Source organism: Ammodytes marinus (genome assembly GCF_949987685.1).
Source record: "Ammodytes marinus genome assembly, chromosome: 6".
In the NCBI taxonomy this organism is placed as follows: domain Eukaryota; kingdom Metazoa; phylum Chordata; class Actinopteri; order Uranoscopiformes; family Ammodytidae; genus Ammodytes; species Ammodytes marinus.
In genome coordinates, this window is record NC_137235.1 from 21565181 (window position 1) to 21588442 (window position 23262).

Consider the following 23262-nt stretch of genomic DNA (forward strand, 5'->3'; position numbering starts at 1 on the left):
TGGCATACTACATAGTAGAGAAGTATGGGGATTGGAACGCACGGTGGGTATTATTGGTATTTTGACCGTTTAGCCTACTTTATTATACTATCTATGGCTCCGAGCTGCAGCAATACACTCTAGTCTGAAGCTACTCTAACAGTAGTTTAACTACATTCTAACCTTAAAACGACTCTGCTCTACTTCTAGGTTAAGCGTTGCTTATTTTGGCCATGTTTCTTTTGAAGTCTTGGCGTGCAAGCGAAAATGTCCTGGGAGGCAAACTTCGGGGCAAATTATGGATTAAAATAAGCGCGGGAAACGTCTTCCTGCTTCACTATGACGTAGCGTGGCGTGGCATTTGTTTTCACATTCAGCAAACAGAACGACAGCTGAGAGGAACGCTAAGACCTCGTCTGTGCAGCATTTGGGAGACTATGGACGATAATGTGCCGCCGACGAATGACCTTCTAAACGGGTAACTCATTACATTCTATTGTTTCTACAACACAACCATACACCGAGAAGAAGTGAAGTCAGGGCCTGAAAAAGACACCACCACATAGGCCTACTGATGTCGTTTCCCCCTCTAGTCAATTAAATGAATGTAGGTTCGGTAAGCGTCGCCCCAGAAGGTGTGATTTGTAAGTTTTAGTGTTGATAGTGTGTGTTTATGGCAAGGCTATTGCAACTCATTTCCAGTCTGCTGTGAATGTACACATCAGGTAATACAGGTGAAATCCAAACACTGGAACCTCCATAGTAGTAGTATATGCTACTCAGAAAGGGGCTGTTATTTTATTAAATGTATATTCAAACGTTGCTCAAATAATTGCTTGTTCTCTTGCATTACTCCATCTCATCCCCTGTCTGTCTGTTTTATAGAGGCACAACCAGGAAAAGAGATGATTACCTGGAATGGCCAGACTACTTCATGGCTGTAGCCTTTCTGTCCGCCCAGAGGAGCAAAGATCCAAGCTCGCAGGTGTGTGTGTGTGTGTTCTGTATTGGTGCTGTAATAATTAGATACTTCACAAATATGTAAAGAACCTCATTGATTTTAGAAGTAGTGTCCTAGTTAAAGGTGTAGTCGTTCATTCCAGAGAATGCTTGTTGATATCTGAACTGAGCACCAACACAAACCCTCCCCCCCTCCCATACTGCTCCTTCATTGGCCCCATTCCCAGACGTGCGTAGTTCATTGGTTGGTGAAGTGTTGACGGGCTCAGTCTGACTCTCTTGGTCTACATACCAGTTTACAGAACCTGGGCTGTGTTTAAGCACCAGATATTCATTGTCAACAATACATATCTTAATTGTTGTTTTAACGATGTGTAAAATGACAACATCGACGATATCGCTTATTTAAAAAAAAACAATTAGAGCTTCGGCTCTAGGCTACAGGATAAGTCATGTGTGTGCAATGTTCCACATATATAAATGCTAACCTAAACCCCTTCAATTGTATTATAAACTGAGATTTTTTTCCACAGCTTTGGTTTAGTTTAGTTTTCTAGTAAATCTCTTGAATAATCGGCACTAGTCGAGCAGCTGACTGGCAGAATGGTACAAAAATGATTAACCATTACATTCTTCGATTCAATGGTATTTTTTTTTTAAATATTTCCTGCTAAGCTTGACTGTGTATGTGTCTCGTTGTCTGCAGGTGGGGGCCTGCATAGTGAACCAGGAGAATAAAATAGTTGGCATTGGTTACAATGGCATGCCCAATGGCTGTGATGACGACCAGCTACCGTGGTCCCGCTCTGCTGACGAATGGCTCAACACTAAATACCCTTATGGTGAGAATACACACACACTCCTTTGCCGTTTAACTTACTCTCATTTTGGACAGCCTGTTATCATTTTGGTTTGATTGCAGTTTTTTCTGTCTTCTACTTTTCTGAAGAAGAACGAAGAAAATGTAACAAGGGCTCCAGTTTGTATCTATATTCTGGTCCAGAAGTGCCTGCAACTACATTTACGGCCACAAGGAAATGCTGGATTACAGCTTTAAAATCAAAGTTTTTTTGCTTACAAAAGCACTGTACATCATGAGCTGTCCATAATATGCTGTCTCACATGTGACACTTTGGCCTTTAGAGGGCGGTAGAGGATAAATAATAAAGTAATCTCAATCTTGCTCTTCTAATAAAATGATCACACATTCCAATTAATATTCCTCTCTCCCCTCCATTTAATTTTCCTTCTATTGTCTTTTTAAACAACTAACAAACCCAAGCATTCAGTGGTTAACAGAAGCAAGTATTTCAAATGATGCAAAACTAAAGCTGTACACAGCAATGAGCCTTCACAAAGCCTTGTTGTATGGATGAGAATCTGGTCATTAGCTTTAGTGTAGGACAGACTTAATTTCCCCTTTTGTATTGTTGAGGGCTTTTTTGCAATACGACCTAATAATCAAACCTAATAGGATAAATGGATGTCAACCCTCTGTCCCACAGTGTGCCATGCAGAGCTGAATGCCATTATGAACAAGAACAGTGCAGATGTGAAGGGCTGCACCATGTACGTGGCTCTGTTCCCCTGCAACGAGTGTGCCAAGCTCATCATACAGGCAGGTGGGTTGCAAACTCACTCACTCACTCACTCACTTAGCCAGTTGGAACTATTTCTGGGCTGATAATTGCTTTTTGAATGCAGATAATGACTTATAATAATCTTATATTTTGGATATTTCTTTCCTCTTTATTTTAACACCTTAAAGTTGGCGCTAACTTTGTTCTCACATCTGGTTCATCAGTCAATGTCAAAAAAATAAGAACTTTTCTTGGCAAAAAACCCCACAATTCAGAATGTTTTAAACGATCAGTTTCCTGAATATACTGAACTTGCCTGGACAGATTTCTCCACAGTCAAATAAAGCTCGGATTCCATAATGAGATTGCAGTGTATTCCTGACAGGATGCAGCAACATAAATAACAAAACAGTTGTATTGTCGGGAGGGAACTGGGAAATATTTATCAATATTGGGGCCACATTTTGATGACACATTGGCCCTCATTTGATAATAAATCCATGGGAATGTTATTACTTGCTTCAAAAAATAAAATGTTGTTTAACTCGGCTCCTCCACCTTGGCTAAATTTTAAATAACATTTTTCCTAATTTTTAAGCCTTTTGACGGTGGCAAATAACGCATAAAGCTCTTAAGGATGGGTAAGACCATGAAAAAGAGCCCAAAGGCACTGGACAGTCTTTCGTCGAACGAGCTAGCTAGCAGCTCACCAGGCTCAGCTAGCCAGGCGCTGGTGTGGTAAAACCACTACTGCTTTGCTCCAAAGGGGGCTCTACAATCAACAACTAAAAGTTACATTACATAAAATGTCATTTAGCAGACGCTTTTTTCCAAAGCGACTTACAACTGGAGCACACATTCATACACCGATAGCGGCAGCTACCACGCAGGGTGCAAGCTAACTATCGGGAGCAATTTAGGTTTCAGTGTCTTGCCCAGGGACACTTAGACATGTGGCGGGGAGACGGGGTATCGAACCACCGACCCTGCAGTTGATGGTCGACCATCCTACCCGCTTCGCCACAGCCCCCCAAAAGTTTGTCTTGTTTAATGAGAAGCATGTCTCTGTTAAGAAGACTAATTCTGGTCTCCCTCTGTCCAGGCATTAGAGAAGTGATCTATGTGTCTGATAAATACCACGACAAGCCAGAGATGATCGCCTCCAGGAAGCTGCTCACCATGGCAGGTGTACAGATGAGGTGAGTAACCACTTTGTTTTCAGCCAACTAGACGGCTTGCTTCCTTGCCAACTTTAATCCACTGGCTCCAATTAAGTGGTGTCCCGAAAATATCATTTCACAGGCTTCGAATAATCGTTGGATTTTTTTCCGAGCGAGTATTCGGATCTTATTCATCTTAACCACTTAAAAATAAACAAGTATATGCCTTAATCACGTAAATATTATGTCTGATTATGGTATAAATTGAATAAATAAAGTTAATTCATACTGTAGAGTCGACTCGAGAGGGGGCCATTCCGCTGGTATTTGACCGGCTTTATTAACTGATCTCGTCCCCCAATAACTATAACTCCTAACCCGAAATGAGAGAAAAAATGGTCTCATAAGTTGAACAGAATATGGTAGAAGACACTAGAGTCTCCATAGAGCTGAGGGGATGTTGACTGTCGGTAATTCTTTGGGTTCGACTCTACATCCAACAACAATACTGTAAATATATTGACTAGTGCAGCCCTGTGTGTGTGTGTGTGTGACTCAAAACTAGTGAGTTGTATTTTTTTCTCTCTGTGTTTTGCAGGCAGTTCAAGCCCAAGAGGACTGAGATTGTGATTGATTTTAATTCCATTAACCCTGGACTGCTGAACGGCACCAGCAAGTGAAAATGCAAGCGTCTCACCTTGAAGCAGAGGGAGACTGAAGAGATTTGAAAGGGACTTTGATGCCTCTCGTCTCTGTGTCGGCCTGCCCCCTGCTTTGTCCAAAGGAACAACTCAAGGATACCTTGACTTTGGCGTCTCTTTGATATTTTTGATCAACAGGATATTCATTACGTTTGGTTCTCTGCCCTGTGTTGCTGACTGTGATGGAAGGTCTGGTCATTTGGATGGAGGAATACTCAAGTACTCTGAACAGGCTTACTGCAGTGTTTGATCTCAACATCTTTTGTGTTGGAAGCATCAGACGTTCTCATGGCTTCTCCGGGGGAAATCCTGAAATGGGTTTTTGTCCTCTTTCAAACAAGTCACGACAGTAGCAAAGGCACATTGATGTTCACTCCATTGACCTTCCACATTAGCAGTGGAAGCTAGTGTAAGTCACTGGTAGTTACTGTGCTGTGTGTTTAACAGTTTGGGTTTCAGGGGGGTTAATAGCTGCGTGAACATGTATATTTTATTAAGACACTGTAAAGAATGAATATGTTTAAGATCATTTGACACTGATACAAGTTTTTCTCTTTGACATCATTTCTTTTCTGTCGCAACTGAGACCGAATCCAGACTGTCCCCCCTATATCGCTCCCATTCTTCGGCACAATTTGAACATTTTGAAATTAAGAACATTAAATCGTTTAGCATCAACATTCACCTTTTATCTTGACACACTACGAATACTGTCACAGTGTATATGGGGTTTTTACTATATTCCCTGAGGGGCAATTGGACCCTAGTTTTAATTGGGCTGTTACATTTGTGTTCTTAAAAGATGTTGCTTTGTTCAGTTACATTTTTATTGTGCAGTGTTTTTCTGTTTTTCAAAGTGCCACCAGTTTCTGCTTTTAATTATAACCCAAAATACTGCTTTTATTTTATTGCATTTCGTTCCTGGGTCCCAAAGGCGTTTAACAACATAGTCAAGACGTACCTCCCAGTAAGGTTAATGTGGTTTATCATGTTGATGTGTTACTGACTAACATGCTGTTGTGTATGAAAGCGTATCATGTATTTTGTATTGACTTCATGTATGTATACGTGTGTGTGCTTTCACATAGGTGACCAAGAAACATTTCTCAATTCTATGTCTCCATGCCACCACTCCTACCAACACATCGGCTGTCGGTCAATAAAATGTTGGACATGAGCTGGTGTCTGCTGTTGATTATTCTTGAAAGTAAAAAAAAAATTAAATCAGTCACCGTGTTTTCAATTGACAAATGCACAGTTACACATTTAAACTAAACAGTGTATTCTGTCTTTCTTGTTAATGTGCCTTGTTGTGTAAGAACAAGGCACTCGTAGAAGAGAGTAACATTCAGTAAGTGCAAAGCATAATAAAGCAAAATATAAAGTGATAAGGGGAAAGGTAAACTGTTGGAAAATAAACTCAAGTCAATTGGAAGTTCTGTTCAAAGGGTGTACATGTTTGACCTTTTTTTTTTAAGTTTAGTACTTAGCCCTCTTATCTTTTCTACCATATTGTTCTATGACCAGCCATATACTAAAACCTTTATTAGAATGTGTTTGAAAGTGCTACTCATTGATCTCCCTAGTGTTAAACAGACTTGATTACATCCAAAAATCATTGCACAACAGTAAATCCACTGCATCTTACTAAATCACTGCTGAGCCTCAACACATTCATTGTTTCTGGGTTCAGGACTAGTCCAGTATTTTTGAAGTGTGGTTGTATTACAATTGAACAGATATTTATTTCCCTATGAGTATAAGCCCCCCAGCTGTGCCCATTGACCAATTCAAATGAATTAGAGGGCTGTGTTTGACACACGGGTGTTATGTTGGCCTGAAAGCAGCCTATCTAAAGCCTAACAAATCTGCATGCATTATATCATGATCACCATGCTATATTGCATGGTATAACACTGGTGTTAGTGTGAATGGGTTTAATTAGATCCTAAATATAGGCACTTTGAATAATTGTAGCCATTAACTACCAATACAGACATCGTATTAGTATGTCAATGATCTTGCGTACCTGGTCACCTTCATCTTGATCATATAATATACCCTAAAAGCATTTCAAGAATCACTCCATTTCTATCCATTGTAAGTATGCAGTGAAATGGAATGGATCTTGACCTTTGTTTCAAGTCATTACCTGACTGACTCCCCAGTTATTCTCCAAGCTGCACTGTCAGAACATACAGGAAATACCAAGGTTCTTGTGTTTCAATTCAATTTGTTATAATGTTGCCATCTGTAATGCCATCTCTCGCTCTCTCACACACACACACACACACACACACACACACACACACACACACACACACAACCATTCCTTCCACACACAATGTCCCACACATTGCACTCCATTTGCTATTTGCCATTTGTGCTGACATGCCTTCACACAGAGGCAGTAAATGCATCCAGCAGCCCATTTCACTGTCACAATGATTTGCTGCTTATTTCCGTAGCCAGTCTGCACCAATATATTGGAATCATTACTGTGCACTGCAGCCCATGCACAATCCACAGCCTGATGTCACTTCCTAAGGTGTTTGTGTGTGTGTGTGTGTGTGTGTGTGTGTGTGTGTGTGTGTGTGTGTGTGTGTGCACATGCTCAGGTGGTGTATTTACTTGGATGTCTTGATCTAAGAAAGAAAGTTTTCCTTTTTGCATTTTATTTTACAATAGACAGAGAGCTAACGTTGCCGACTGTGATGACAGCTTTCATATTGATCAAATATGATGACACGATATATTGAAGAGCAGCTTTGTAATTGGCCTGTTTGACTTTTATCACCAGGCATTTCAAACACTGTTAAAAGCAAACATTGCACTTACATACAGTACATGTAGCACTTTGGCTTTGGCTTATTTGAAGCCATTGCACTCGCGTGATTCTTGCTGTTCTGAGTTTGTACCTTCATGGTTGAATGCACTTACTGGAAGTCGCTTTGGATGTGTGTCATCGATATGAAATATAATGAGACAAACAGGTTACTTCTTTAAAACTTTGAACAATATTAACAAATGATACAAACAGTACTTCACAGCCCGTAGATTAGTTGTATAGTTAGTGGACAACAAAAAAATAAATACAAATGTAATCTCTGCTGAACATCAGTATATAAAGGCAGGTGTGTTTTGACTCTGCCCAAAACATATTTTTTTAGAATCCAAATGTAAAGACAACAACATACAGACGCTGTTCATTTTTTTCTTCATTTTTGTGCCACTCTCATGTAATGTAATTCCCACACACTTTGGCCCCACACCTTAATGAAGTGTTGCTGTTTTGTTTCTTCATGCGTGCACAGATTGCTGAACCAAAGTTAACACAGCGGGGTGGAGTGGAGAGTTTGCACATGTATTGAAATGCACAAAGCAAAGGAATCTGGCATTGACACTCACTCACACACACCCCCTGCTGCTATAATGTGTTCTATCCTGTGCAAGCAGCCAGGGAAATATTATTAATGAACTAAAGAGCCACCAGCAGCTTGAGCCTCCTGTTGGAAATCAAAGTCTGTTGAGACACATTAAGCCCGTTCTGCATCAGTGCACTGGGGCTGATTATGACCACTAGACAAAAGCAACGAGAGGCAGGCACTACACAGAGACAGACAGTGGGCACAATCCAATCACATGCTGTATTAACCAGGGAAGAACAGAGCGCTGGTAGGGAGGGAGGGAGGGAAGGATGGAAGGAGCGCTCTCAGGGCAGACTGAGGGAGAGATGGACCATAGAGGGAGGGCTGAGGAAACGAGAGCACCATGTCACGGCCTTGCTCTCAATTACATAATGTACCGGGAATAACCAAATCACCAACAAATGAAACAATTTTCAGCTACCACCCACCTCCATTCATTCCTCTCCTCCGGCTCTGTTTACAGTTTACAGTTGAGGACTTTGCCTTAAGGCCTTTCTCATCACAGTTTGGTTTAGACTTACCTTTGGTTGCAGCTTCCAGGTTCCTCAAAATGATTTAGTTTTGATTTATGATGATATTGGATAGAGTATTCAATACTTAGAATTACATTTAGAGTTTATATGTTTTGTAAACTTACTGCAGGCTGTGCAAATGTAAACAACCTCCCCCTCCCTTCTCCTCCCCTGAAACTACATAGTGTACCTTTAAAAATGGGCTATTATCTCTAGCTCATATCTCATATCATGTCTCATCAACATATTATGGTACCGTATCTCAAACTAATTAAGGCTCCTATATAACAAATGTAAAATCAAATCATTTTTAGTATGGTAAAGTATTACAATTACCATAGGGATATTGATGGGAATGATACACTTTCAGGATCACTTGGCAATGTGTAAAGAGGGTCATATTTGTTATAGGGTGTATGTATATGTTTAGGTGTTGCTTGTACGTGAACTAACTTTGGCTTCAGTCATGCTGTCATTCTAAGCCCCAGTTAAACTCCCCCAGGCTACTGCTGTCCTGAGAAACCCTGTGGAAGAGAGGGAGAAAGCCAGCAAAGTTCTGCACAAATGATCTGAGATGTTAATGTGAAGAAGATCCTAGTCGACATAACCTAAATGAACACCCATTGTGATGTAGCAGAGATAAGGCTATAGTGCTATTGGAGAGAGAGAGAGAGAGTGCACACTAGTCTGAACCCTCTCTCGTTCTCATCGTGAGCAAGAATGAATGGAGACGCTTCTGACATCAAAACAAAAGCAAAAGAAAAAAAGAGCTGAGCTTATAGTTTCTTAAAATTCTTCTGCTTCAACAAGATTTTTTTAATGTTCAGTCCGAAACATAACGTTTGAAATGCAAATGCTGCCGACCGGGGCTCTTTCTCTGTGTCTGAAAAAAAGCTTTAGATGACTGTTTCGTCACAGAAAAACACCCGGCATTCTAATACCCATACTTCCAATCAAAAAGCTGTGGCATTGTGTGACGTCACACTATGACACCATGTTCACTGCTGCTAAAAGCCTTACGTAGAGTTAATCTTTTATAATGGAGAGAAAAAAAAAACACACGGATGCACCACATAGTTAAAAACAGACGATAGTTTCAAGGATTTTTTTATTCTTTACCGTAGAAACACTGTACATAAATTACTTTCTCTGAGACTTATATTGATGTACGGATAAGTGGAATATTTCAACTTTCAAAATAAAAAAAGATAAAACCCATAAAACATTGTCAACTCGTCTCCACTGTTCGCTGAAAAAAGATGGTATAGCGTATGTTAACTCTCTGGATAAAGTTCCTGTTCCTTCCTTTTTAAACACACATACACACAAAGAAAAAAATCTCTTCTAAGAGAGCACAGAGACCCACAATCAATGAGAAAGACATCCACATCGATTCTTGATCCATAACTGTTACTCATTAAAGTCACTGATGGCGATGTCCTGTCCCTTTAAGGAGAAACGAGCAAAAAACGAGCAGAGAAGCAACTAGTAGTTACTACTCACAGCAACCCTGCCCCCCCTCCCCCCATAGCCATGACAACATGTTTCTATTGCAAGCAATACTACTACCTTTGACTGAGAAAAGCACAAGGTCTATTTATTACCAGGCTGAGTCAGTGAAGGCCTCCCGCGCCGACAGCCGACCAGTGTGCCCTCTCGGCCAACTAAGAGTACATCAACATCAGACACAGCCCCTTGCTTCTCCACACACACACACACACCACTGTTGATTGTAGTCTGATTAGTGTATGATTTCATAGATCTAGTAAAAGCGCAGGCGATTAGGAGGAATGGTTTTTAGAACTGACCAGACAAATCATAGATATCAGTAAGAAAGAAAAGGAAAAGCACTCACAACACAACTCAAGAGTTCCTGCTTTAGTTCAGTCCGGATCCTGGTCCATTCCAGTGGTGCTGTCGTAATAGTAATATGTAGTAATAGTGGTATAGATAATAGTATGTAAACACTTTTTTCTTCATTTTTCATATCACCCTTTTTGTCAGAAGCAAATGCAAGTTTATATATAAAAAGCAAAAACAGGAAATAAGTCCTTTTCTATCTTTGTACAAATTGTAGTCCATCTTTTGTGTGCCTGTCTCTCTTAGAGAGTCCACAACAGTTCCATTCAATGGCTTGAGCCATCCAAACCATAGATCCTTTAGACGCGCGGCTCATAAATTGCGTCGTGGACCCACATGCAGCTTTTGTTAGGGGATCCACAAACACACACACACACACACACACACACACACACACACACACACACACACACGCACACATACACACACATGTGTCTTCTATTGACTGATATGACAGTTCACAACTGTCTACATAGATACACGTTCATCTAGTGGTGATGCCTGCTGAAATGCTCCGGTGGCTTATCCAGCAAGTCTCTACATCCCACAGTTTCACAGCTAGAACAGCACAGGATTCTAGTACTCAGGTTAGCCTCATCTACCAGAGAGAGAGAGAAGGGTTCTTCTTCAACTTAGAAAGAAGGAGAAATAGAAAGAGATTGAAAAAAGAGAGAAAGAGAGAAAAGTCATTGACCAAAAAACTGATAAATGTTGCAGGCTGATGAAGACGTACTTTCATAAAGTTCGGGTCACTTGCAATGAAGAAGAAAAAAACTAATTTGCAAACGTGGGGGTTTCTTCAGTGGCTAGTTTAGAGTCTCAAGACACTTTATTGTCCGTGACCCTTATTTTGTGTTAAAACTGGACTTGTAGTTGTTAAGTCTTTTGACAAAGTCGGCTGTTTTGGCTAACGCCGTGGTTACCTCCTGCCTATCTCACTCTGCCGTAGGAACTGCATGTTGTTAGCGCTGTCTGCTAGCTCGGGGTACTGCTCTATGGACAGGACGTAGTATCCGTCAAAGCCCAGCACCTTGCCACTGCTCAGGAGCTGCCTCTTCTCTCCCTCCGTCCACAGCCTCACCCCCTCCTCCCCGTCCCTAACCCTCTGCTGCTCTCGCGCCCAGGCTGAGTTCAGGGCCCTCTGCCTGGCCTGCTCCAGGATGCGGGCCTTCTCTTCGTCCAGTGTGGTCCCGTAGCGCACGTGTAGGGCCAGGGCTCCGTACTGCAGCTCCACGTCAGCAAAGCGCCGCGTTCGCCCGTTCATCACGGTGGTGGACTGAGACACGGTGACGTTGACCCCGTTCTCCAGGGCCTTCCTGCCCGACGTCAGCCTCAGGGCGCTCAGGTCGTTCTCGGGCAGGCTGGTCTTGATGAAGAAGTGGGTGTCCCGGCCCTCCACGGTGTAGTGCAGGTCCTCCAGGTAGAAGGCGTTGTTCAGGATGGCGGCCACCTTGATGCAGTCCTCGTTGGCTATGTTGAGGGCATTGGTGAGCACACGGCCCTGGACCACAGCTAGCATCACCCCCTTACCGATCAGGGACCTGGCGGTGGCAAACCACAGCCAGGGTCTGGCCTGGTCCGGGTGCCTCCGACTGAGCTGGATCTCTGGCATGCGCTCAAAGGACAGGAAGGCCTGGGACTGACGGCTCACCTCCTGCTGCACGCCGGAGATAGACTGTGGACAAAGACCAACAGAAAGGTCAAATAGAAGAACGACTTTAGAGGAGCGCTACATTGAAAATACATAATAAAAATACACAGGGTTCAACCTTACCCACGGCCCGCTGACCCAGGGCCAGTTAAGTGATATGCAGGGCAAGTTGAAACATTCTGATCACTGAAATACGTGCGGAGAGTCCAAATGAAAAGGCCTGTAGGAAGTGTTATCCCTCATTTTGACCAATATACTTCTGCTGTTCAAAATTCAACTGTTATGATTATGTGTTATAACATCTCGTATCATTAACTAAAACAAAATAACCAAATATAAAATGATATTCTTTATTGTACATATAGGCCTAATTGATCAGTAACATAATGGAAAATGTTTATTTTTTTCATGCTGCAGAGACAGTGAAAATATACGAGGGGCCAGTTAAACTCTGATCTACCATGCAGGCCAGTTGGGACATTGTTTTTGTACGTTGAACCCTGATACAGGCAATGTGGAAAAATAATGGGTTGTCCATCTTCAAGCCCATACTGTATCTAATCATGTACTGTATATTAGTGTTCTGTCACAGTGTGGGTTCAGCTCCTCATCATGGCTTTTCCTGATCATGTGATCAGTGTGTCATGGGGATTCAGCAACACTATTGTTGGTATCAATGTTTAAAGCACCACTTTGAAGTTCTGCTACTTCAGCATACTAGATAATTTTTTTATATATAAAAATGGGTCACAATACTATTAAACAATATTGAACTGGTCTTTAACTTCATGAAATATTTATTGTGTGCTCCATAAAGGGTGGCACATGACCTCGAATGGTGAGCACGCCGCTGCTCTTATCAATATTGGCTGACTTCATCCCTTGAGATGTAATGTGGCTATACAACCCAAATCCTTGACCTACTGTACATAACCTCTGACAAGTAGGACATGTACATTTGTCAGTAGACACAGTGGGCACCAGAGGAGGAGAGGAGGAACCCCCCCCCCCCCCAAACCACACAGACAAGTCCACCATATTCACACTTCAAACTGCACTTCAAATTGTGTTTCAGCGCAGTCTCTCTCTCTCTCTCTCTCTCTCTCTCTCTCTCTTTGTGCACAAGTGTGATTTCCTGGTAACCCTTCCATCAAACAACTAGTCTTAATAGGGCAATTTACAATAAGTGAGTGAGTGTAAGGAAATAGGAAAGAGCAGAGAATGCAGCTTTAAGGCCTGAATGATTGGTTTTTGCTGGATGACTCTGTATTGTCTGCTGCTCTGCTCATTTCTTTTCTCATTATTCTCGGCCTATTTCCTCCTCACAGTTGTGTTTTTCCACTGCGTTTCCTGATGTCGTTTTTTCTCTCTGAATCTTGGGCTGTGTCTTGATTGTCTTGCCTTTTTTCCATTTCTCGGTTCCTTACATTTTTTTCATCTGGATTCTTTTGAATTTGTATTTCGCCACATGAATTTATTTTGTTCCATTCAATCTCTTTTCTTTAAGTGTGTTTGTGTTGTTTGTGTCACATTATTTGATGAAGCCTTTTTGAATACAGTGATGATGACCAGCTATGGCACACCAGGTAACAATATAGATGCTGTCACATCACTGATTTGGGTGTGGCTACAAGCTCAGTAATGCCTGATGGTTTGAGAATGGCGGCCGCATTTTTCTTCTGTTTAATAAATATGGATGAGTTATCGTGACAGAGTAGAGTCTGCTGGACATACAACTGGGCATAGTTGCTGTTGTTCTCTGCATGTCATTCCGCTCTCTATCCCATTTGCTCTATGTCTCTCCAAAAACGGTCTGACAATTGTAATTCACAAAAGTAAAAAAAAAAAAAAAAAAAAACATTTTAAAAAAGTGAAAAAATAAAAATAAAAATAAAGGAGTACGTGTATATAAAACATACAGGCAGGTCGTCCCACAGCTGGCTCTTCTTCATCTCCAGTGAAGGCTGCGTCAGGTCAAACTTAGGGATGGGGAATCCTGGGATAGCGTTGTGGAGATGGAAGCCAAACGTAACCAGCCAGATATTGACATCTAAAGACAAAGAGAGCAGGAGGAGGAGGAGGAGGAGGAAAATAATCAAGAGTGAGATCACACATGTTTCCCCTTTTGGCAGTTGAACAAAAATGGAATAATAACAAGAGCGGCATTGTGTATATGAACGACTCCTCATAATAATTCCAGATAAACAATTGTTGCTCCATTCAGTATCATTAAATGCCTAACATCAGAACTAGATTAACTTCAGACTGTTTGCATCAGATTGTCTTAGCTCATTGCTACAAAAGGTAATATTGTATCGTATTATTCTACTACAATCCAAAATAAGAAATATAAAATATTGACATAAAATAGTTTTTGTTGCGTTGTTTGCAGGGTTCCTTTGTATATTGGTACTTTCGCTTTTGGAAATGTGCTTGGACCCAGTGATATCTTCAACCAACACTTAGTTGTCTTAAGATGGGTTGCCTAGGTAACCCTATGATTTCTTAATTTCTTTAATATGGTATTATGTCTCCAGTACCAGAGGCAGCAAAGCAACGTTATGTCATCTACCATGTTTAACTAACTGTAGGTAGGATGTTATTTTCCCTATAGGCCAAATCACTCATCTGCTTTGCCAAGGAGCTGTATTGTGGTTTCATCTGTCCACAAAACATTTTTTCCTTATGGGTTGTCTAGCAGAGATCAGGCATGCATATGTCTGGCCTTCACCCATAAAGCCCTGCTTGGTTTAGCATGTGGCGTATGATACAATGTGATTGATACCATCACTACAGAATGATACAGGTCAGACGATAGCTCTCTAGATGTTTTATGTGCTGTGTCTCCACAGTTTACATTAACCTTGGACAACTTGCCTCATGATTTTCCTCCACACATATCCTGGGAGTTTATTTACTGTTCAACGAGTAGCCAACTTAAACACTCAATAACGGCACTGTACTGTAGTAACAGGCATGCCAAGGTCTCCGGAGATGGACCCTTTATCATTGAGAAAACAAAGGGCAGGGAATAAACCGGCCTTCAAGCATGAACCATCATTCATTGGTAAAATGAAGTCCAACAAACACAGATTATCCCTCTTAATTTGATCACACTCGCCCGAACATCGCGTGACATGTATGTGAACTCCCGACAAATTCTGGTCCAGATTTCGTTCGTGCAACATTTACAAATATGTAGTGAGTATCAATTGTGATGATTGTTGCTAATTTGCATATTTTTCCCGCACTTTTGTGTACCCAACTCTCTGAAAAATTAATAAACAAATATTGTTTTTGTTATGCCGGCACGTCATTTGACAATGTGTAGTAGCCACAATGTATCTGGAATTTCTATTTCTATAAACACTATATACGTTTTGGCTCCGACAGTAAGTAATCAACTGGCAAAGTTTCATGGTGACATCTATAAGGTAAACTGTTTTATCTTAATCACCTGCAGTGTCTTGCTTAAAGGTGTGGAACTCTTGAAAACAAACTTTCTTTTGTTTGTTATGGACCATCTAGACCTAAAAAGGTATCTACCTGTGTTTTCTATACTACTACCGTTTTCCGAAGAATACATTTATTGTATATAGCTTTTTTCAAGGTACTCAAAGACACTTTACAATAAAATTATCCACAAGCGAAATGAAAACAGGTGTAGCAATAAAGCCAACACACAATAAACAAAGCAAAAGTAAGTGAAATATTAATATCAGCATAAAAAAGAAGGTGTGATGTAAGTATGTAAAATACATTTGTAATTTGAATATGTAATGTAAATATGTAAAAAGTAGGGCTGTCCAAATGAACACGTTAACACAGGGTGATTCATTTCTGGAATTAATGCATGCATGTTTTTAACGTGTGCGCAGAATGTGATTAATCTGATTCAAATGTGTAATCGTTTGACAGCCCTAGTAAAAATGTAATATAACCATTGGCTGAAGGATATTCTGAAGAGGTGTGTTTTGACTAGAGATTTGAATGTGTCCAGGTTGGTACAGTCTGTAATGTGTCACCCCAGGTATGGTGCTTGTTACCTGTGACATATTCTTTGACCTGGTGGACCTTGCTGACGGGGTTGTTGCCTCGGAACATGTAGAGGTTGAAGGGCTGGGGGTCTTTACCAACACGGGTCCATGTACTGATGTCAGGAGTGGTCCACCTTCACACAGACACACAGACACACAGACACACAGACACACACACAGACACACACACACACAGACACACACACACACACACACACACACACACACACACACACACACACACACACACACACACACACACACACACACACACACACACACACACACACACACACAGTTGTTTCTTCATAATTTGACATTACATAGAGTTATATACATTTTTCTGAGACTTGCCCTAACCATAACCTTTACCTAAACCTAAGTTGACACTTACCCTAAAGCAAGTCTTCACCCTGAAATGTAGTTATTTACGTTATGGGGACTTCCATTTTGTCCCCAAAAGGAAGGCAAGTCCCCACAATATCAGTGTGTACACAGAAAAATGTCTCCACAACATGACAAATACCCCCAACACACATACTCTTGTCATATGTGACACCGATAAAGCTTGGAGTATTGGCCGATTATATATAGAATCACCTCTCATGCTCCGACTCTAAATGAGTGAATTAGTGAGCCGGCCCCTTACCTCCCAGCGGGGATGTCGTAGTCTCTGTCTCCAAAATGCAGCAGGCGGGTCAGGGGGTCGTATAGGCCGCCATGGAAACCGATGACCAGCACAAAGTCTGGGTTGGAGTCAAAGTACACCTCGCCATACGCTGTGTACTGCACCTACACACACACACACACACACACACACACACACACACACACACGCACACGCACACGCACACGCACACGCACACGCACACGCACACACAAAATCAGAGTTGAATCATATGGAGTCTCAAAACACATTCATTAATGGAATATGAATAGATACAATTTATGAAACACTTTCAAGAACTTTCTACATTTGCCCCACAAGAAAAACACACAGATTGACACACTTACCTGTTTAAGCAGTAGTCCATTGTTGCTGAAGACAGCCAGTGGCGTTCCAGTGTTATCACAAGCAATATAAAACTCCTCTCCACTGCTGATCTCCATAGCAAACACATGGCCCTGTGTAACAATAAACATACCCATTAATAATGGAACAATAATGATCTGTGTCATTACTGTTGTATTCCATTACTGTACAAGTGATAACAAGAGAGCTATGAATAACAATGTCACTATTTGTATTCATTATTGTGGTTCATGCTATCTGCTGGTGCACTGACCATATTCATCACAATAGAACAAGTTGATTTATAAGTGTAAATAAATTATTATTATGATGATGATGATGATGATTTTTGTATTATTATTATTGTATTATTATTATTATTATTATTATTATTATTATTATTATTATTATTATTATTATTATTATTATTATTATTATTATTATTATTATTATTATTATTATTATTATTGCCCTGTCTGAGATAATGAAGATAATTGAATTTGGGGAAAAAAAGCATGTCATTTGAACTACTTTTCCTTGAATTTCCAAATAAAAATATGTAGGTAATGCTATGACAGTATATTTTGAGTAACTTGTTTTGAGTGTAGCTAACCTGCAGATCGTAGTAAAAGGAGGTGATCTCGGAGCTGGAGTGGTTGTATACGTGTGTGATCCTGGTGGGGTAGTTGAGGTCAGCGTAGAAGAACTGCAGGTGTTGTCCCAGACTGTTTCTGGATGCCACACGCCGACCCAGGCCGTCATAGCGGTACTGGATGGTCCAGCTAGCTGCTTTACTGTAGACACGCACTAGAAGACCTGAAATACACACCATGAAGAGAGACCTTAGGGCGTGGAGAATGTCAAGATATTAAAGCTAGTGATTAAAGCTGAATTTTTTTTTTAATGCACATTTTGGTGAACCTCATTAGAGGGTCAAAGTCAGAAGTATTTTTTTATGAAGTGCACTTTTGGATTCCGGGTGCACAAGGGCAGGGGCTTAAACCTCCGTTGGGTCCTCCTATCTGTGCACTTGCCTGTTTGTGAACTTGTTGTCCTTTTAGCGACCAAGCTAATCACTCACACAGAGCAAACTATGTACCTAGTAGTGCTATAGCATGCTAGCTGGCACTAGTCCACCAACCAGCCCTGTTAAATAGTCACTACACCACTGAGTTTAAACCATGGCTAATTTCATGAGAATGCATGTGTGACCTTCACTGTGCCACTATCTGGTGTTTTAGGGCCTTTATAATGCTATACGTTGGTGACCAAAAAAAATTCAAGTTAAAAAGTACTAAACCAAGTAAAAAAATAAATACTAATCCCAACCTTTGGAGTTGTATTCAAATATCTCTGCTCCTCTCTGCCTGAGGAAGCCGTCTTCATCCAGCCTGTACTGCACATCTCCCAGACGAGTGATCCTGTCTCTCAGGTCGTATCGTAGCGGGGTTAGACGCCCGCTGTTACCCGGGTTCAGCAGATGCAGGTTCCCATTCAGGTCATAGTTATATCTGCAAGGACACAACAAATGATGCTACTACATATGGCATCATCAAATCAGGGAGCTTTTGATCAGTTTAAAAGAATATTTCAATATATATATATATATATATATATATATATATATATATATATATATATATATATATTCTTTTTGCCTCACTCTCTGGCTCAAGGAAAGGCGACAGAACCCGTTCCTGCAACTGTGCTTGCATTAGAAATGGGCAAAGGTCACTCATTAGCTTAGCTCAAACACTGGTAGTCAAGGAGAGCAGGCAACATCAATGAGTGCTTGTTGAGACTTGATTATTTACCATGTTATGTTGCGCTGTGTTGTCATTTTAGAATCAAAAACATACTGGAAGGAATTCCTGCTGTCACGGGCACTTCCTGGTTTCTTTCCATAAATTATTTGATTCTAAAATAAAAAACCTATGACCTACGCCCATTTCTAAATCAAAAATGCACGCACGGTTACGGGAACATTTTTTTTGTCACCTATTCTTGAGACAGGAAGTAAGGCAAAAGGCTTAATATTTAAAAATGTTGAAGTATTCCTTTAATGTTATGATCCTACCTCCACTGCATCTTCTCATTGAGGGAGACTGTTTGCAGCTGTCCGTCCACGTCATACTCATAGCCATACTTGGTGGTGTTGGCGAAGGGTCCGATCTTAATCTCCCTCTTGGTGACCCGGCCCATGTTGTCATATTGAATAGTGATCCAGTACATGAGGGACCTGAAGATCTCATACTGGATCTCCTTGATGCGGCCGTGCTGGTCAAAGTGTTTGGTGTAGGTCATCACTGCTGTGGAGATGATCTGAGACATGGGGGGGGGGGGGCAGGGGGAGTTTAGACAGAAAGCCCTGCTGATCAGACTACAACAGAGCAGTAGGTGATGCCAAAGTACACACACCTTACGAGTGCTGTCAATCTTTTGAAATTCTATCATTCCATTGAAATGGAATCAGATTCTTAGGGGTCACGATTTGATTCAAAATCGAAATGGACGGCACAATTTTTTGTTTAAAGGAAAACAAAATGATTTACCAGATAACATTAAAAAAATGTTCAAGGATAAAGAGTGGGGGAGAGAGGGGGGTTCAACTACATTTAGGTTGAATCAACCTCTTGTACCAACTTCTCTATAAAGCGAGTGTATTTCAGTTTGCGGGGATGACCTTGTGGAACAGACATAACAATGAAATCAAACAAAGCCATAATATACAGTTCAAAAAACAAATTGAAGCAAACGATATTTGACCAATACAGAAAGGAGCTAATCTGAATATATTACACTGGAATGTATTCAAGGTGTATTGTGGTATGGTGCTGTATGACCTGCATTTCTGTATGCATTATACTATTTGTGTATTGTAATGTGAATAGTATGACATGTAAAGTAGAGGCAGGAATATGTAAGCATTATTATTCCTGCCTGCTCCTTCTCCAACTCATGCTTTTTTTGCCCTGTGATGGAATCAGATTGATTTATATACAGTATGTTGGGTTCTGATTAGATTTTTTCATTCTATTTTTTTTCTTTCACATATTGATGACTGTTTGACATAAATAAATACAAATCGGTTACACTTGGGTACATTAATTAACTCCTGGTCAATGCTTAACTAAGCAGTAGTTAACTCAGTGAGCACTATACAAGCATTAATTTACCGTCAATACCGATAAGCATTGACAGCTAGTTTATGCTTAATTCAAGATTCAAGATTCAAAGGGTTTATTGTCATAATTATGCATAATAAGAACAAGAGAAATTCTTCCTGTGCTTTCCACAGAATGAATGCCAAGAAATATATAAATACACAATATACAAGTAAATAGAAAAATAGAAAAAAGCAGCAACAATATAGAAAATAATAAGCATTAACTAACCATTAATAGCATGAACTAACCATTAAGTACCAGTTATTTAATGTACCCTTATTGTGAAAGTGTTACCAACAAAAAAATAAAATAATCAAATCAAAATGATTCAAGAAACAAAATGAAAAAAAACAAAACAATGCAACTCAATGACCGTCTCACCTGATTGATGTCGTAATAAATGACTCCGAACTTCCCAAACTGCTCCACCTTGCCGGAGATGTCGTCAAACTGGTAGAGGTCGATGGGCAGCGGGGTCTCGTTGATGACGGCCTGCATGCTGGTCACCCTGAAGCTGTTGTCGTAGGTGTAGTCGAAGCGTGCGTTCACCATGCCGTCTTCACTGAAGCGGAATATCTGTCTGTCCACCAGGGGGCCGATCTGCCTGTAGCGGATGGAGCAGATAAAGCCTTCGCTCTGCAGGTTGACTGTCTTCAGCACGCCCGCCATCTCATCGTAGGTGAAGCTGACCCTGGTGGAGTCGTACAGGATCTCTGCCAGCTTGTTCTATCGGTTCACAAGTAAATAAATAAACAGAGCAGTATGTGTTTACGCGACTGTAATGGAATTTTGAAAATATTGTGTTGAATGTCATTTTCAACCAGCTTCACCATCACTTTTAAAAGGAATACTTCACCCATACGGAACCGGCGTTCTATCATCATAAAATTGCAATTGTAATATAATGAATGAGGTTTTTCTTCCCTCAGTCTTTCCTCAGTCTTCCCTTGGCCCAGCTGTCCTGTGAATCCTAACCCTACATTTTATAATGTGTGATGTCACACATGGGAAAATGTAGGCTTAGACAGTGACACCATAAAACACTCTTTCTGCCTTTTCTCACGCTAGGATGAACCAATTTCTAAAAGTGTTGCACGTTTAATACTACATAGGATCTCAGAGTTCATTACACCTTCATATTTCCACCGGTGAAGTAGGTCTTTAAGCTCCCCTATCTCACTGGGCTGCAACTGTTGGCAAACGAGATTTGCGAGGGTTCTCAATTTCCTTGTGGAAATGTTCCAATATATTTGCGCGATAGATTTACTATCAAAATAGTCACAGAGTTGTCGCGGGTGTCTCAAACCCGTCTCCAATTGAGTTTCCGTGAGTCAGAAAATGCGAGAAATGTGAGACAACTTTGCGAGGGCTTGGCTATCGTCGGGGGAACATGTATGTGAACTCCCGGCGAAATTTTGGTCCAGATTCCGTTGGAGGATCGTGTAACATTCCCAAACGTGTTGTAACTACCGAATCCAACTGAAAATTGAGGCTAATCCGCATATTTTAAAATAAATAAATATAGGAAAATACAAACAATTATTTACATACAGAGCTCAATGTTTTTTTTATTATTAATGATGTCAACTGTTAAAAAATCTAATCGTCTACCTGTCTGCGATATTTGTACAGTATGAGGCGACCAGTGCCTAGATGGGCCACTCTGAGGAGCTGAAGAGAAAGAGAGAAAAAAAGCAGTCTTAATATCATTAACATACAGATTATCATAATACTGATCAGACTTGAACATTACTCATTATTACACAAACAATTCCTCATGGCTGTCCACCTTTTCAACCCAGCTGTCAGAAAGGGACTAGACATGCAAAAGCGTGAAGGATCTAAACAGTCATATACAGTCCTACACACATGAAACAACATCGAGGATAGAACCACAATGTCTGCTGAAAATATAATTAACACTTATACTGTATTATAACTCGTATTTTAATGATATCATACACACACACTCACGCACACCTTCACACACACACACACACCTTCACACACACACACACACACACACACACCTGTCCATCTTCAGAGTAATCCACAGTAACAGAGGCGTTGCTCTCTGGGGGTGTGTAGATGTTCCTGTAGTATCCTACGGAGCGTATGGTCTGCATGGTGTGTCGGGCCACACTGGGCATGGTGACGGCTGACAGGCGGTCCCCTGAGTCGTAGTCAAAGATGTACTGGTGCTGGCTGTGCAGCAGGAGCACCATAGACTGAGAGAGAGAGAGGGAGAGAGAGAGAGAGAGAGAGAGAGAGAGAGAGAGAGACAGAGAGAGAGAGAGAGAGAGAGAGGGAGGGAGGGAGAGGGGAGAGCAAGATGCCGTTATAAAGAAGTGAAAAAAGCTTGGTTTTTATCTACCTGCATAAAAATGACTAATATAGTAATCAGTTTACATTTATACAAAGTAGTGGAAAAGATTTTCACACTATATACTGTATTTTTTTGTAATCAAAAAGAAGCCTCTACCATATCAGGGAAGAAAAGTGAGGGCAAATATGTATCCTGTTTAGACATATACTGATATACAGGATATATAAATAAATCCAGCTGTTGGTTTTCCCCAATATACATGTTTCTCCTAAAATAAAAGTGCTATGGACGTGAAGCGCATGCTAACAAGTAATCAAAGTAGGATATGTTAAAAACTCTTTTGTTTGAATACATCCATATTTCTTCACCATCTGGTGGGCCCTGGGCCCCACAGACACTTGTCAAACCCTGGTGGTATGAGAGTAAGATCCAGGTGTCCTATAGATGTCTTCTGAATCTGAATAGGAGCATTCTTTGCATTGTGTTGTAGGCATATTGTCCCCTGACTTAATTTAAGTGGTCTTGACGGCGGTTTGTCCACCACACATTTGGCAATCATACATTGGACAAGAGATTTATTTATATTACTTATCTCATTTTATCCATTTGTACTTATTGCTCCGTGGGTCGGAGAGAAACGTCATTTGGATTCCTCTGTATGTCTGGAACATATTGCAGAAATTGACAATAAAGTTGGACTTGACTTGAGCTCACCGCCTACTCAACTGTGCTCATGGTCTTCATCATAATTCTAATATATTTTGCCCATTTAGATGCAGCAGTGATGATGTTGTGTACGTGTGATGGATTCTGCTTTTTAACACTGTGACTCACAGTGAGTATTTCCAGCAAGGAGAGAAGGAGACGGATAGCCTGGAAATCCAGACCT

At 40.8% G+C, this 23262-nt stretch overlaps 2 protein-coding genes across 2 annotated transcripts in view; one reads left to right on the forward strand and one right to left on the reverse strand.

Moving 5' to 3' along the window:
- The first annotated feature begins 325 nt into the window (after positions 1-325).
- Positions 326-5562, forward strand: dctd (dCMP deaminase). Its single transcript, XM_080028775.1, has 6 exons — positions 326-457; positions 865-964; positions 1646-1781; positions 2445-2561; positions 3622-3718; positions 4278-5562. Exons 1-6 carry the CDS (start codon positions 417-419, stop codon positions 4357-4359), a joined length of 573 nt encoding a protein of 190 aa, XP_079884901.1. The 5' UTR covers positions 326-416; the 3' UTR covers positions 4360-5562.
- A 3883-nt stretch (positions 5563-9445) lies between these two features.
- The window catches only part of tenm3 (teneurin transmembrane protein 3), a 169140-nt gene continuing 155323 nt past the window's right edge, over positions 9446-23262 (reverse strand). Inside the window, exons 40-50 of the mRNA XM_080030178.1 lie at positions 22078-22275; positions 21659-21718; positions 20429-20773; positions 18958-19202; positions 18210-18391; positions 17494-17696; positions 16883-16993; positions 16518-16660; positions 15878-16002; positions 13751-13881; positions 9446-11855 (exon numbers count right to left, since the gene is read on the reverse strand). Of these exons, the coding sequence (XP_079886304.1) occupies positions 11100-11855; positions 13751-13881; positions 15878-16002; positions 16518-16660; positions 16883-16993; positions 17494-17696; positions 18210-18391; positions 18958-19202; positions 20429-20773; positions 21659-21718; positions 22078-22275 (2499 nt within the window). The 3' untranslated portion in view covers positions 9446-11099. The remainder of the gene's footprint in view (positions 11856-13750; positions 13882-15877; positions 16003-16517; positions 16661-16882; positions 16994-17493; positions 17697-18209; positions 18392-18957; positions 19203-20428; positions 20774-21658; positions 21719-22077; positions 22276-23262) is intronic.